Source organism: Corvus brachyrhynchos, unplaced genomic scaffold (assembly GCF_000691975.1).
Source record: "Corvus brachyrhynchos isolate BGI_N302 unplaced genomic scaffold, ASM69197v1 scaffold178, whole genome shotgun sequence".
Classification (NCBI taxonomy): domain Eukaryota; kingdom Metazoa; phylum Chordata; class Aves; order Passeriformes; family Corvidae; genus Corvus; species Corvus brachyrhynchos.
In genome coordinates, this window is record NW_008239304.1 from 337,049 (window position 1) to 353,007 (window position 15,959).

At 37.5% G+C, this 15,959-nt stretch overlaps 1 protein-coding gene across 4 annotated transcripts in view; it reads right to left on the reverse strand.

The window, feature by feature from the left end:
• CLCN3 (chloride voltage-gated channel 3) overlaps positions 1-15,959 on the reverse strand; it is a 52,088-nt gene that overhangs the window by 21,540 nt on the left and 14,589 nt on the right. For 2 of the 4 annotated variants that reach the window (XM_008638579.2, XM_017740616.1), the window contains exons 1-4: positions 15,859-15,953; positions 2,874-3,031; positions 1,814-1,913; positions 1-185 (exon numbers count right to left, since the gene is read on the reverse strand). The exon at positions 1-185 is cut by the window's left edge and continues 1 nt beyond it. In XM_008638579.2, coding sequence (XP_008636801.1) covers positions 1-185; positions 1,814-1,913; positions 2,874-3,031; positions 15,859-15,940 — 525 coding nt within the window. In that variant the 5' untranslated portion in view covers positions 15,941-15,953. Of the gene's footprint in view, positions 186-1,813; positions 1,914-2,873; positions 3,032-15,858; positions 15,954-15,959 lie in introns of those variants that run through there. The other 2 variants (XM_008638578.2, XM_008638577.2) reach the window with 1 other exon arrangement.

Genomic DNA, 15,959 nt, shown 5'->3' on the forward strand with positions numbered 1-15,959 from the left:
TGCTTGCCCAATTATTAGTTCTGCCCATGTTTTCCACTGCGGACATTTATCTCTCTCTTCAAACGTGGTCTCATTTGAACCCCAACAACACTGTTCATGGTTAAACCACAAAGCACTAAGGCAAATGCCTTCCTTTAAGTCAGTCATCCAGTCAGCAGCTATGTCAATTAATCCTGCCAATGCCCCTGTTGTAGAAACAGTTTTGTATTAATGTTCTGGTTAACAGAAGTAACACACACAGCTAAAATGAAGGAATGTGCTTGTATTAACTGATGTAAATTGTGATTATAGAAAACTTAGTTAAATAGACATTTAATATACTACTGACTTTGAGGATTATATCCTGTTTTCATTATGGTAAGACTAGTATTTGCTGAAGAATTGAGTACTTTGTATACTTCCCAAGTTAAATGAGATTTTTTTCTTGCTTTTTTTTTTCCCTATGCCACAGTTCTCCAACAGTTCACTGAAACCAAGGAATTAAGAGTAGAAAGAGAACTGTTACTTTTTTGTGATGGAGTAGTTTACATGGCACCAAGCCTGCTAGAGAGAGATGGGTTTCACCTGTCTAAAAGGTGGAAAAAGATTTTAGTCCATGAGTTGGCAAGTCAAAAGCAGTGTTTCAGCAGAACAAAATTTCAACCAAATTATTAAAACATGTAAGATCTCCTTGTGACTGAAATCAAGGTTGTACCATTTAAGATCCACTAGACATACAACAGAAGGCATCTGAAACTGAAAAACCTACCAAGGTTCAAGACCCGAATTTGCTCACTTTGTTGCTCAGAAACACAATAAAGGAATTTTAATAAACAGCAGCTTAGGGGGTTGAAAACACTACACTGCATGTTCCCACTGAAATTATCAGAAACAATTTCAAGTAATTATACACTCCTGGTTTGTGCATCCAGAAGTATATAAACATGCTACAAACTTTGCATATATATTAATTTATATGTGATTTGTGAAAGTGATTATGTATATACTTAAGCAGTAGTTACACTGCTACCCATGCTTTTTAATACGCATAGCCTTACTCTACAACTAATTTTCCTAACATTTAATCTAAAATGTCTGTTTGAAATACTTTTTTTTTAAAAACTTGACACAAAGTTTGTGACCTTTCCTTCCCACAGATTTTGGTCCCTTCGAGCTATACTGACAGAAAAAGCAGCAGCACTGCCTTACAGTGGGGCCACAAACTATTGGATGGTTTTAGTTGTTCTGGTGGTTTGACACCCACCACAGCTGTAAAATTCATTCTAAAATACATTAAGAAGGAAAGAGAGAATTGAAGTATAGGTCAACAAAGTCTACCTGTTAAAGTCAATGTTTTCTGTGGAAAAACCTCTGTCAAGGTATGACATAAACATATAGCTAGACTTCACTCATGCATAAGCACATGTTTTAAAAGAAAGTGTGCTTACCAAAACTACACATACACCAGAGATACTTTTACAATCAACACTTTCACAAGAAATCCTACAGGTAAAAACAAAAATTTTTCAGAAGGGGAAAACAAAAATCTCAATCACAGGATTAAAGAACATTGATAGTTTAGTAGGTGGAAGTTCAAAAATGTTTGAGAAACTTTCTAAATTCAGTGAGGATTTTGGTTCCCATTTGATCAGTAAACCCTCACCTCAAAATGCTGAAGGCTGTAAATCAAGATAGTCAAGTTTTTTCTTCCCTTATGGAATTATCGTAGTAGACTGAACCAGCTCTTAGCTGGTTTGGTGGGGAACAAAGGAAAAACACAGTAACTATACTTGCTGACAAATACAAGACAAGAATCCTTTGTGCTTTCATTTACCTGATGCCAAACCAGTTAGTGTGACTACCAGCCATCCTGACCATGCATCATACAAACTTTTTATCATCTCCCATGCTGATTCTTTCTTCTTGCTGTTAATCTGCAAAGAGAAGTCATTGAGAGTTGTATGTATTTCTGTAATATGGATGACATACAAATTGCATTATGCAAGCTGCAGGCAAATAAACCCTCTCTTGAAACCACAAGTGTTCTGCTTGTATTTAGTGCATACATAGATACACATAGTTACATAAATAAACCAGCTTAATTATTCAGACATCAAACAACTGACAGAGAAACTTATATTTGTTTAATTTAAAGAACTAAAATCCAGGACATGCATTATTAGGATAAATGAATACTTTCTATGACACACACCTAAAACATGAATTGTAACATTATTTCCCTCCTATGGATTAAATATTTTCTGAACCTCAATTAAACTGTTAGCAGACTAATAATAAGCTATTTCATATGATTCAAATATAAACATCTTTACCTTTAGACTAAAAAACACATAAAAGTAAAATAAAACAAAGAATTGGATAACTACCCTATAATACTTCTAGACAACTATTAGTAATGACATCTGAAGTTATTGTACTGAAAAAGTTGCTCTTCCTATTTTATCCTTATTTACTTTGTGCACTTAGCTGCAGTGGCACAGACACACTTGTGTCAGTATAAAAGCAATATAGATCACTCTTCACTTTTCTGTACAAATACCACCAAAACCACTATTGTACCATTACAAATATATCTACACTGGAAAATAGCCTTAAATATACTAGCATGCAAAAAATGCAGTACTGTAAAAATGGTATTTGGGTGACAGGGACCTATTCCCAATCTATTAAATTACTGCTTCCTTTCCAAGTTATAATAATGCTGCAAGACTGCAGGTATCAACTAAGCACTGCTTTTTAAACAGTATTTAAGTAGTTCTAGCTGATGCAACTATGTACGAATTTACAGGACATGCATATATTTGTATGTGTTACGAAACCAGACCTTAACTCCAACATCCAACCAAAAAAGTACTGTTATTTATCTCAAGTACCCGTCTATGCCTTTCTCTGTCTTTGCACTTCTCTCGAACCCAGTCAATGGTATGGAAGTCATCATATGTTCCTACTCCAGGAATCGGCTCATCCAGAAGGTCCAGTAAATGTGTTGAACTGTTGATATTTCCTCCATTTGTCATTGTATAATGAGTTCCTGCAGCAGACAAACACAGGAAAGAATTAATTCTGTGATAAATGAAGCATTCAAACTATGCTCATGACACAAAAATTTCTGAACAACTAATTAAGACACTTTCCCTAGTATGCATATTGTATTGTCATTAGGTCTCTCAATGTTACATGCTACCCCTTTTTACTGTCATTATAAGAGAAATTTGCGTATTAGTGACGTTGTGTTTCCATTGGCTAAATAGGAATGTACTAGTCAAATTATTGTTCGGTTTTGTGTACACACTCCAGAAAAACTTCAGTAGAAGCAAGTGGAAAAAAACAGCAGCTCTGACACACATTTAACTTAAAAGTTTATTTCAGTTTATGAACTACTGGAGGAAAATCTGTTTGTACAAAAACAAAACAAGGATGATTAGCTAGAAAGTTCACAGTACCTTCATATGTTACCAGTTAATTCTAAATATACATTCCATTGACTACGAATCTCTCCTACACATCTAAACCAGCTACAAAAAGCAACAAAAAGCCAAACAGATACTCATATTTTGGTTGTACTTATTTTTTCAGGTAAGTCACAGAATAGTCCTCGGTTATGAAAAATTGGAAATATTGTATTAAGAAAATATCTTCTGCCAATTTGTCATCACTAGCTAGTTTCTTCACAAACAGCTTGCAGAGCAATAACCCCACAAATATTTATTTATTCACTGATCAGAGTAAGAAGAGCAAGAGGGGTACTGAGAATTTTTCCATCATTCTCTCTCCATCTCCACTCTCTCTCCTTTTCCATCTTCAAAAATGATAAAGTTTTACTTTTTTTAAGCTTTCAAATGTCATAAATTCTGTAATATATTGGCTTTTTTTCTTAGTTCTCACTTGTTTGACTAAGAACAAAATAATTTGCCCAACAGTATATGGCACATCAGAGTAATCTCTATTCATAAAGATGTAGGCCCAAGTTGACCAAGATTTCTATCAGTTCAGACAGACGCCAGAACTCATTTCACTAGATTGACACTGGGATGTTTACAGGTGGGGTTTTTTTTAAGCTGGGTTTTTTTCTTGTTTGGTTTTAATTCCAGGCTTCTTTAATTGAACTTCTTGGTATTGTCAGCAGAAATTTACAACTAACCAAAAGACCAAAGCAAACAAACAAAAAGCTTGTCAAAGGACCTACCTGTAAACATCCAAATGCTACAAATGCTGAGTTCACCAGCCCAAGCCCTCACAACAATTCATAATTAGCTTCACACATAAGTAAAATGTGCCTTTTCCCTTTAAAAATGTGAGTTCTAAGATCTAGAAGAAGCAGTGTGACACCTGGCATTACACTCAGACCAAAGTTGTGTCTCAGTCATCTACTGCTTAAGACGTTGTGTTGATGCCTGCTATATAACACAATGTTTATTCAGATATTTTCTTAGCGGTGAAAGACAAAACGAGAAAATAATACAAAATTCATATTAAGATAAAATGCAATCTATAATTTTCAAGATACACAAACAACTATTACTACAAATTCTATAAAGATTAAAAGAAAAGTACAGAAGACAATGCAAATGTAGCAGACAGCTCCCCTATAACACCAATACCATTTTCTTACGTGGGCCTGGCTGCCATCTTTAGCTTAATACTTTTTTCCCCAGTTTATGCCATAGTAAATTCCCCCTCATATATTTCCCATAGCTAAGCCCTCTAAATCTCTTCCCAAAGCTGCTGGTCTCTCTTAAGGCAGACATAAAGAAGCATTACCTATGCTTCCATTAATAAAAGGCTAACAACAACAAAAACAACAACAACAATTTAAATCAGATTTGCTAATAGAGGTGATTGTGAAAATCTTGCTTTAGGATAAGGGATTAAATTCTCTTTCCAATTACTCCAACTAGAAGTCTAAGATACATGTCTGGCTAGCTGAAAGGGCAAGGTTATCTTGTGGAAGAGATAATAACAAAATTCACACTGTAATAACTAGTTCAGCTCTCAAAATTAAGACAGTAATAGAATACATTATTAAAACATTATTTTTACATGAAATCAACTTCTTTTGCAAAGCCAGGAGACGTAAGTTAACCTCACCCACAGCTTAATTATTAATCTCCTACAAAGTTACAATGCGATCACACGGTTTCCTGAACCTAAGTGAGTAGGGTAGGGCAAAAGCTTGTCTTTGCTCTGGAGGAGTTGGTTTTATGCCCTGCTATTTATGAAGCAGTATCAAACTACAAGGTGCATGCAATCCTATGCCACAGAAGGCAAAGAAGAGAGTTGTATCACAAACAGTAACAGATTATTTTATGCATATCACAATGTGCTCAATTGGAATTCCCTGCAGGGGATTATCAGAGATGGCACCCCATTAATTGCACCTGACCCATAGCAGAACTTGGAGTAGACTACAAAGGATGGTCACTGTCTAGACACAGTAAAAATCCCACTGAAACTACGACAGGTTCCTACTTTGCCAACAGTTGCTGGCACACCAAATACTGGAATATAAGTGATTACGTATGATGGGGAAGAGACACAGAACAAGATATGAAGCTGAAGAGGAGGTTTTGTTGAATACAGAGCTGCTGTGAATGCCTGATGAAACTGAATAGCTGTAATCTTGTACCAAGTGAGAAAACAGGCAGCAGTTAGTGTGGTAGAAAAGCATCCTTTCAGGGGACCATGAAGAGGACAACTCTACAAAATCTGATGCTCTGTATCTAAGATACAGAAGTCTGAGATGACACTCTCCTGCTAGTATTATGATCTATGTAGTATATAACTATTCTAAAGGAGATTTTAGAAAAATATACTTTTACTAAGACTCAACGCTTTTCTAAGCTTTCACTTCCCTTTCTACCCTTCCTTCTCTAGCTAGCACTTCATACAGCAAGATGCTCCTTCCAGCTCTGAAGATAATGATTCTCATCAGTATAAACACACAAATTCTCACCATTTACTCCCAGTTTCAAAGTGCCATTAAATGTATTTTCAATGCAGTAAGTTTTGTTAAAACCCGTACCAGAATACAAATATTTCATCACAACATTCTAACCATCAGGCAGGAAATCATCATTACATAGATAAATTGTAGCACTTAGCAAACCTTCAGAAATTGCTTACCCTTCTTTCCTCTCCCTCTTCCCCAGTCCTCAAGTTTCAAGACACTGTCTCAGGCTACATGCTTTTCACCAAAGCGCAATTTTGGTCATAAAAACCACAACAAGCACTTAGTACACAAGATGTATAGGCACAGCCCCTAGCTACAGTAAGAGAACACCTCTGATGCTCATATGTAGACACCTAAGCCATTCTGGAGCTATAAAGTAAAGCCTTTTTGTTACATATGAGTTTGCTTAAGTCTTTATGAGACTGGGAAGCTAATGGTAAAAGTGGCATGCAGAGCTGCTATTCCAAACTAACATGTGTTACTAGAGAGAGGGAAACAGTAATATACTGATCCTCTCAGAGACTTAGTACAACTCATAAGAATGCTTATAAAGGAAACACAGTCTTTCCACACTTTGCAAAAATAAGCCAAAATCACAGAATAGTTTAGATTGGAAGGGACCTTAAAGATCATCTAGTTCTTGGGCAGGGACACCTTTCACTAGACAGGTTACTCAAAGCCCTATCCAACCTGGCCCTGAACACTTCCAGGGATGGGGCATCTACAGCTTCATTGGGCAACCTGTTCCAGTGCCTCACCACCTTCACAGTAAACAATTTCCTTCAGTATCTAATCTAAAACTACTCTCAGTTTGAAGCCATTCCTCCTTGTCCTGTCACTACACGCTCTTGTAAATAGTCTTTCTCCATCTTTCTTGTAGGCTCCTTTCAGGTACTGGAAGGCAGCAATTAGATCATCCCAAAGCCTCCTCTTTTCCAGGCTAAACAAACCCAGCTCTCTCAGCCTTTCCTCATAGGAGACGTGCTCCAGCTCTCTGACCATGTTGGTGTCCCTCTGCTGGACTTGCTCCAACAGGTCGATGTCCTTCCCGCACTGGGGACCCAGAACTGGATGCAGCACTGCAGGTGGGGTCTCAGCAGAGTGGAACAGAGGAGAAGGATCCCCTCCCTCTCCCTGCTGGCCACACTGCTTTGGATGCAGCCCAGGACACGTTTGGCTTTCCTGGCTGCAAGTGCACATGGCCGGGTCACATCCAGCTTCTTCTCCACCAACATCCCCTTGTGCTTGGTCTTGTTAAACCTCATGAGATTCCCACGGGCTCACTTCTGGAGCTTGTCCAGGTCCCTCTGGATGGTATCCTATCCTTCAGGAGTGCCACCTGCACCGCTCAGCTTGGTGTCATCTACAAATTTGCCAAGGGTGCACTCGATCCCTTCATCTGTGTCACTAATGAAGATATTAAATAACACCAGTCTCAATACCAACCCCTGAGGGACACCACTTGTCACCTATCTCCATCAAGACTCTGAGCCATGGACCACTACCCTCTGGATGTGACCCTCCAAGCAATTTCTTACCCATCTAATAACCTATCCATTGAATCCATCTCTGTCCAGTTTAGAAAGAAGGATGTTGTGGGGGAGTATGTCAAAGGCTTTACAGAAGTCCAGATAAACAATATCTGTAACTTCCCTTTTTCACTGTCATAGAAGGCCACTGGGTTGGTCAGGCAGGAGCCTTGGTGAAGCTGTGCTATCTGTCCTGAAATCTCAACATGTAACTGTTGTGAGCTGCTGCAAGCTTCTAGGCAGTAAGCTTCTAGACAAAAAAGGCAACATGCTTCTTCAGGAAAAAGAAACTCTTCTGGGGGATTCAGTCACCGTAAGTCTTGAATGAACTACATTCTAGAAAGGCAGCTGACTTTTGTTACCCTTCCATGCATGTAATTCCAAGCCTTGAGCACAATCCTTTCTCAGCAATCAGCTCTGGTATTGCTGAAGTACTGCTTCAACTGAAGTTGTTAAAAAAAATTTTAAAAATTGCACAAAGTTAAAAGAAAAACTGTAATAAGCATTAAGGTTAGCATTAAAACACTGTACTTTGGGACACCTGAAGAGAATGAAGTACAACAAAAACAAAAATGCCACACAAATGAAACCAGAATAAGTGGATTCCAACACCATAAAAAAGCTTTTATTTCTGAAGAAGTGAAGGATTTTTTTCTTCTCCTTTTTTTTTTTTTAATTTTAATGAGAATGTAAAAAATGCAGTCAAAAATTGCTTGAGAAGGTACTATGTCTGACAGAAAATAAACAGTCCTTACCATATTGCTCTCCTGCACTTCTCTCTGAACATGAAGTTATACTCAGTGGCTGTTGGGTCCCAACACTGATCCAACCTCCTGCTTTGCCTAGCTAGTTTCTCCTGATGGAACCACTAGGAAAAAAACTTACAGAACTAATATTTTGCTATACTCACAGAAGCTGCTTTATATATCACAGATTCCTCCTAGCCTTTTGTCCCTCACTAAGGCAAGGAATATCTCTTCTTTCATATTTTATAGATGTGCCTCATACAAGAAGTATTTGATCTTGATTGATGTTGGAACTATGATAAACATGACAGAAGCTGATTTATGTAGATTACACACAGCATTCTTAAGGCCACGCACAGTATTTTTAAAGGCTGCCTTACCTCCTGCACCAGTAATCCCATACTGCTTTGTCTTTTTTCAACTCAGGAGATTTCTTTCAAATTTGAAAGTAACCCTGGGCAACATGCAGCTGATGAAAGGTGGGGCTTTTAAAGAAAAATATCTGGTAAGTTTATAGTTAATTTATTTCACACAAGAAAGGGGTTTTGCAACATACATGATGCTCCTGATTCGCGCACAGCTGTTTAACAATCCTCCCCAACTCTTTCCTTGTAGGCAGTACTCCTTTTTTTCTCATAAAAATAATGCGAAGAGAAACACCAAGATTTAAGACAAATGCTCCATCCTGGGTAGTCAAATGATGCACGACAGATTTTTATGTGCTAATCCACCATGTGATGATCTGAAGAATTACCCATTATCACCTAGAGAACAAATCCGCACAGCTACACCCTCGCAAGAGAATAAGGTACAGAACTGAAACATTAACAGGCCTCAAGAGGGTGGCTCTGAGAGTTAACAAGAGACCATAATCTTATGATAAAGCTTAAGACCCCTTCTATATATACTACATAGCACGTGATATCCATCTTCTGAATGCACATCACAAAATACACCATTGTCTCAAACTGAGCCTGTATTACCTTATTCCATTTTAAGAAATGAGACACACCTCTCCAGTCATAACTACACAGTAAGACTGAGCTGATCTAATTGACTGCTGCCACACAAAGAGTAGATCTTGCTCCCCCTTTTTCTCCCTGCCATTCTTGGTCACACACTCCCACTCACCCTTCAATCAGCTCTGTCACCCTTGATACAACTGCACAGTAAACCAAGCCAACATGCTAATCCAACTAAGCAGACAAAACTAACAACAAAAAAATCTGCCATTATATGGAACTGGAATTAAGTTTCTGTGCTGTTGGAGAAAAAAACAGAGCCAGTAGAAGGGCAAGAACTGAGAGAATAGATGGGGAACAACAAGTTCACCCCCTTCCATAGAAACAAACTGTCAGACTAGTTATCCTGAAATACGTAAGTGCACACTTGGGGTCTTGTTAGATTTTAATTACAACTTTCTGCTGGAAACAACTCAAAACTATAAATATTAATGTCCATACACTATACAGTAACATCTATTTCACAGAGTTCAAAACTCTCAAAGGTTTAGAAACATTCCAGAGTTGTGAAAACAACAACAGATAAACAATGTCAATGCTGTATTCAGTGGCAGAGCAATAACAGGACCTAATTTCTCAAAGGTATTCCTCTACAAGCTATGTAATTGCTAACTCTTACAGCAAGAATAGTTGCTGCTGCTCACCCATCCCTTTTTCTAAACAATGCACAACTACACAGCATTCCCCTCAGCTGCTGTTCTATGGCTGACAGCCGTGCAACATGTCTCATCTGGGCTACTCCCAGCAGCATGAAAGGAGGAGGGAAAAAAATAAATGCACCTCTGTGAGTGAAAATGAAGTTAGTCAGATTACAGTAAAGGCTGGAATAAGCTCCCCCTGACATGACCATCCAAATCTGCTGAGTGTTAAAATCAGCAAGGGCTGTAGCTTTCCAGAGGCCAGATAACTAATCCAAGGCTTTGCTTCACCCGTGTGTCCTTGAGTATTAGGTGGCAAGGGGAGTGGAGGCAGGGAAGCGCCCTGCGTGCAACGCACACCGTAAGGATCACACGCTTGTAACAAAGAAGATTTGTATACACGAGGTATGTGTCAGCGCCTCAGCTTCTTTCTGCCTCCATATTCAGACCTCAAAATAGGAGGCTTTCAAGAAACGATCATCAGTTTATTTAAATTTGCCTGTAACCACTCAAAAAGAGTCATTAAGCACTATTTCCTTTTCCTGGCTAGAAGTAATTTTTAAATTTCAGAATCAGAAGTACAGCACACAATGCCAGTGTTATTTGCTACTGTTGATCATTAACGATGCTAAAGTCTTTGCAATCAAGTAATACATTCCACTTTGTGTGCAACTAAGAATTTTCAGCATCTCTTTCAGTTAGCTCTTCTAACTGCATCAAAGGCTTTCAAGCACAAATTGGTCTCTGCATTACAATCAAAATGCATATAAAATTGACACAACTATATACACACAAACTGGAAAAAATCGGCTGGAAAAAACCTGATAAATGGGAAACAGGAAGACTTGGAACAAGTTTTGAAGAACAAGGAAAAGAAATAAAATTATTTATGAAAGTACTGCATAATACCCTCCATTTTGTCTGCCCCCAAAGAGATCTGGGTTTAAAAATAACCTTTTAAAAAGAAGGAATCAAATCAAAGTTCAATAGTAGAACCTCGGAGTTAAACCTAGGCTTTTGAAGATTTGTGTCCACCACAAATGGACAGGAAAGGAGAGGAAAAAAAAAAGCCTAAGCTCTGGCTTTTCACTTTAGGTGAAACAAACATTTCTGTTTCTATGATGCAGCACAAAAAAAAAAAAAGGGTTTATTGTTACGGATTTCTTTTCTTGTAGTCATAAAGGCAGATGGACTATGTTTATTTAATTATGTCTATGATAAATAGGGACTTCAGATATGCAAGTGAAAAGTTATTGAGATCCGTCCACTACTAAATTTACAACTTATATTTAGGATGAATAATGAGGGAGGAGATGAGAAAAATAGAAGGTATAAAAATATATAAAGTTAGATAAAGCAAACATTGCAAAAGGGAAGTCATCTATGATCTAAGAATGACCAAGGCCATAAGAGTCAGAACAACAGAAATTTAGATAATTAGATTTCTAAGTGCCACTGCTGCATGTACTTAAGAGCAACTTATTTATATGTTGTTTTAGAGGGTAAAGTCAAGATGCAAAAAAAATAATAATTCTGCTAATATGATTATCCCAATCAGACCATATTCAGGCCCAAGGAGGGCATAATCTTGGTCTGTTCATTAGCTTTCTAATACCTCAAATAAAAATACATTAAAAAATTATTTCCAAAATTGAGAAACATGCTTAATAGAGAACCTTACCAGTTATATAGCACATGCAGACAGATAACCTGCAACTACCTAAATGAACTGTAGTTACATCTGATGGTACTTTATTTTAATCATCAAAGGCAAATATGCTAAACTCATAATTGAAAATCCTTATCCCTCTTTTATACTAGGAACCTTAAAACAAAGCACAGCAGAAATTCAGTGCCATAATTATGCTGAGTTTCTCCAAGTTAGAGAATGATAATAATCTTGATCACATTTTCTGTTGTGAACATGCAATTAATCTAGAAATTAATTTTTTAACTCTCCCTCTGCTACTAATAAAATTTCAGAGTCAAGCTCTAGCTCTGAGCATGTGTACATAACTTTCACACCCATTTACTTCAAAGGTCACAATGGTAATGACTCTTGATTTATTACAAATTCTCAAACATAAAAGGCCCTTAAGCAGAAATGCCCTAAAATCCCAAAGTGTAACTTTTATCACTTAAGAAGATCTGAACTGGCTCAGTATGCATCTGACAGAAAGTCTTCCTAAGATATTATTAAATATTCTCTATCCCACATCTTACAGTAACAGGTGAGGCTGCAGGTGGCTGAGAGGTTTCTCCAATGTTTCTATTAGTATTGCCTAAGCAAGAGAAGTTGCACTTTCATGACTAGTGCACAATAAATGAAATTGTGACTCATTTTGTCTCCCAAAAAAAATTAGGTTTACTAAAACTAAGTCATCAGTAAATCTGGCATGTTCTTTATCTATGTAATTTTCACATGTCCTGGCTACTGACTCAATCACAGACTACTAATGAAACAAAATTTCATTAATTTTGCTTGAGGACTTCCAATTTCTTAAATCTAAGATGTATTTATGCATTTGTAGCAAATAACTGTGAGTCAACAACACTTGTGCCTACTGAAGATCAAGTCTTCCTTGATCTGGTAGCCTGGCCACTACACATGTACTGCTATTGCTCAGATTTCAAATTTTTGAAGTGTGGTAAAATGAATTCTTATTGAGGAATTTAAAAAAGAGGGGCAGGGGGGAGGGTATCAAAGAGTGTGAGCATGTATGTGAATAGCTGGAAGACAAGCAAGATACTGATCATTCTGAACTTTCAAAAGGATCAAGGTAGTAAATATGATACAAAAATAAATCCAAGGGCAACACAAGTAATTTATTTACGCGACATATGTTCTAGTATATGGTTTGTTATATGAAAAATTCCTACAAAAATGTACATGTCAGTCACTTGGGATATATGCAATCCTAAATCAGAACTTTTAAACCCTTCCTGAGAAGTAGTATTTTTAACTCTTTTACTTAGTAGAGAAGAAAGCAGAAGTGAACTGTGCTCCTGAAGTTTTATTTCAGTGTATCAGGGAGGATAAGGACGTCTGGAATGATGCATTTAGTATGACATAAAAAGAAGTCTTAGGACTGCACAAGTCAAAGGAACTCCTGGCATGAAGTATTCAATAATATCTGTTTAGGTTTTTTTTTTTTTTTTTTTTTAAGAGATAATAATGAGTAATCAACATAAAAGATAAACACAATTAACAAACACATATTTTTAAATCTTTCCATTTGATGTTTCACAGTGTATTTGCACTGAAAAAAAAATCTTCTTAATGCAAGCTAACGGATCAGGCCTTTAATAATAATGTATTATAATAGTTTGTATTTCATCTCACTGAACATTAGTGAAGGCCGTTAATTAAACCTCAAAGGCCCCTGATGATTTAAACAGCCATTTCATAATTGCTGAGGTACAGCTACTTTGAGAGAGCCACTGCAGTCAACTAGTGCAACAAATGCTTTGATGTTACAAAACAATTTTGCATGATGTGAACACTACTCTGCAGGACATAAGAGTTTTCACTATGTGAATAAGGCAAAAAAATCTCCTTGCCTTTAACAATTAAGTCTGCTTTCTCAGAATATCTTTACCCATGTTCTCTGAGCTTGTTATTACAGTGCCCTGAAATCTACATAAGAGGAAAATAAAAATCTTGGTAGTGCACAAAATAATGTCAAGAATTTACTTTCAAGTACTGGCTTTGTCTGCTAGCATTTTAAGCTTTATTTTAATAGCTGAATCACAGTAACAGACTACTGTGGCATTGTAAGCCAGCAGGAAATACAAATTTTGGTTACATCTATGGAACAAACGGGTCTGGAGGCATCTTCTTATGAGACATATGCACTTGCGAAATTCAGACTTCCAGGAGATTATGGTGACACTATTCAGATTTTGTTGTTGGTTGTTGGGGTTTTTTTTAATCTAAACTTACTATAGCAAGTCCAAGAAGCACCACTAACATTTGTTTTGAAATACAGTATTAGAATATGGGAAGCACGAGCCCTAAAAGAATTCAGTGAAACTGTAAAAATGACAAGTCACAACTGGGAATTGTATTGCTGGTCCCCAGCAGTGTCACCACAATGAAACTACCTAGTTGAATCCTCCACTGTTTTCATTACAGTATTTGCAAACGTTATGTTTAACAGCAGTACTCCAGGGTGCCATACACCACTCTGCACTGCAAATATCTTTTTGTATTGTAAAAATCAACTAAAACCTGTTAATTTCCAGGAATATACAGTGGATCACATTTCAATGTCTAACTGTAACTGCAGAGTCTCAAAGTGTCATGTTAGGGCTGTTTTGCAGTTCTCGTATTTAAATCTATCTACAAATCGAAACTCACAGCACAGTTGAGGTTGGAAGGGATCTCTGGAGGTTATCTTGTAGAAAACCCCTGCTCAAGCAGGGCCACCTACAGCTGTTCACCCAGGACCATGTCCACACAGCTTTTGTGTATCTCTGAGGAAGATTTCACAATCTCTCTGAGTGAGCTGTTACAGTGCTCCGTCAACCTCGAAGTAAGAAAACTGCTTCCTGATGTTTAGAGGGCACCTCCCATGCTCAGTCTGTGTCCATTGCCTCTGGTCCTGTCACTGGGCACCACTGAGAAGTGCCTGTCTCCACCTTCTTTGCACTTTCCCTGCAGGTATTCAGCCTTGATAAGATCCCAAATTTGCATTTTGCAAATCTTCTAAGAAAATACCTGCCTCAGTTTCTCAGAAGTGGTTCTAAAATCTGACTTAGAGAACTATCTAGCACTTGCTATATTATAATGACCTGGGTAGTGTAAAATTTGCCTATCTAAAATAAACTGTATTGGAACTTGTTGATATTCTTAAAATATGCTGAAAAACATTCTAAGAATCGTAAAAAGACAACAAATAACCTTCTATGTAAACTATTAAAATACAGATAAAATATTAGATGAAAATAAATTATGAGTTAATTTATTTATAGAAATAAGAGTTTGCAAGGACATGCAAACCAATAAATTACATCGAGAAAAAGACTCATTTTATGTAAATCGTATCTTTGTTCTCAGCCTACCTCCTCTCTAATGCCTTCGCTAGCAGCTATAAATGTTGATAACGTTCTAATTTTAGATAGGCCAATTTAAACAAAACTACGAATTCACTACATTTATTGTTTTAAGCACCACATTGTGATCATGCAATCGAAACAAGAAAACGTATCCTCAGAATTTGAAGGCATAACTTTTATTCCTACTGCAACTTCTCAGGACAAAACCAAATCTTTATACAATGTATTCTGCTTTAAATTTGCAGTGAGAAACAAAATGTAAGCTCAAAAGAGGACTTTTTCCCCCGAACACCGATAACGCTTTTTCTAAATCTGCTTCCTTACAAGCAACAGTGTAATGAACCTACCCTAAAGTACCAGTTCCTTATGAGTTCATGAATATTTGCTGAGCTGACACACTGCCATTGCAGAGCTTTCCCTTCGCATATCAAAGACGGCAACAACGGGTCAAGTCTAAAACCAGGTACGGAAACTTCAAAGCCAGACAAACACTGTTCCTATTCATGTTAGTGGAAGGTAGGTAAATATCCTATTTAATAACTCTACCCAATTTGGTCATAGTCAAAGACAAATACAGTTTTTGGAGGGGTTTTTTTTCTGCACGAGATAGCTTTATTGATTAAAAAAAACACACACAAAAAAACCGAGAGAGAGCGAAAGGCAAGCCTGCCACATATCGAAGATGGAGTCACAGGGCGATGAGATGTGAAGCAGGACTGATCTGCCTGCAGAGAAAACAATCCCCGACAACACAGGAACCAGCAGAACTGAATTTTCCTCCTACAAAAGGCATCGGGCAGGCGAAACAAAGCAGTGCCATAATTAGCAAGCCTTTACGTCCCTGTTTCCAATGTGGACAGCGGTCCCGCACGTACAGCTATGCAAACAAGTAACCCAAACGCCAATCCGGCATACCTCGTTTATGCAACTCCCGGAGCGGAATGCCGTCTCCTCCCCCTCCATCGTAGGGCAGATACGGATCCGAAGAGACATCCATGGACGTGACGAAGGCGAGG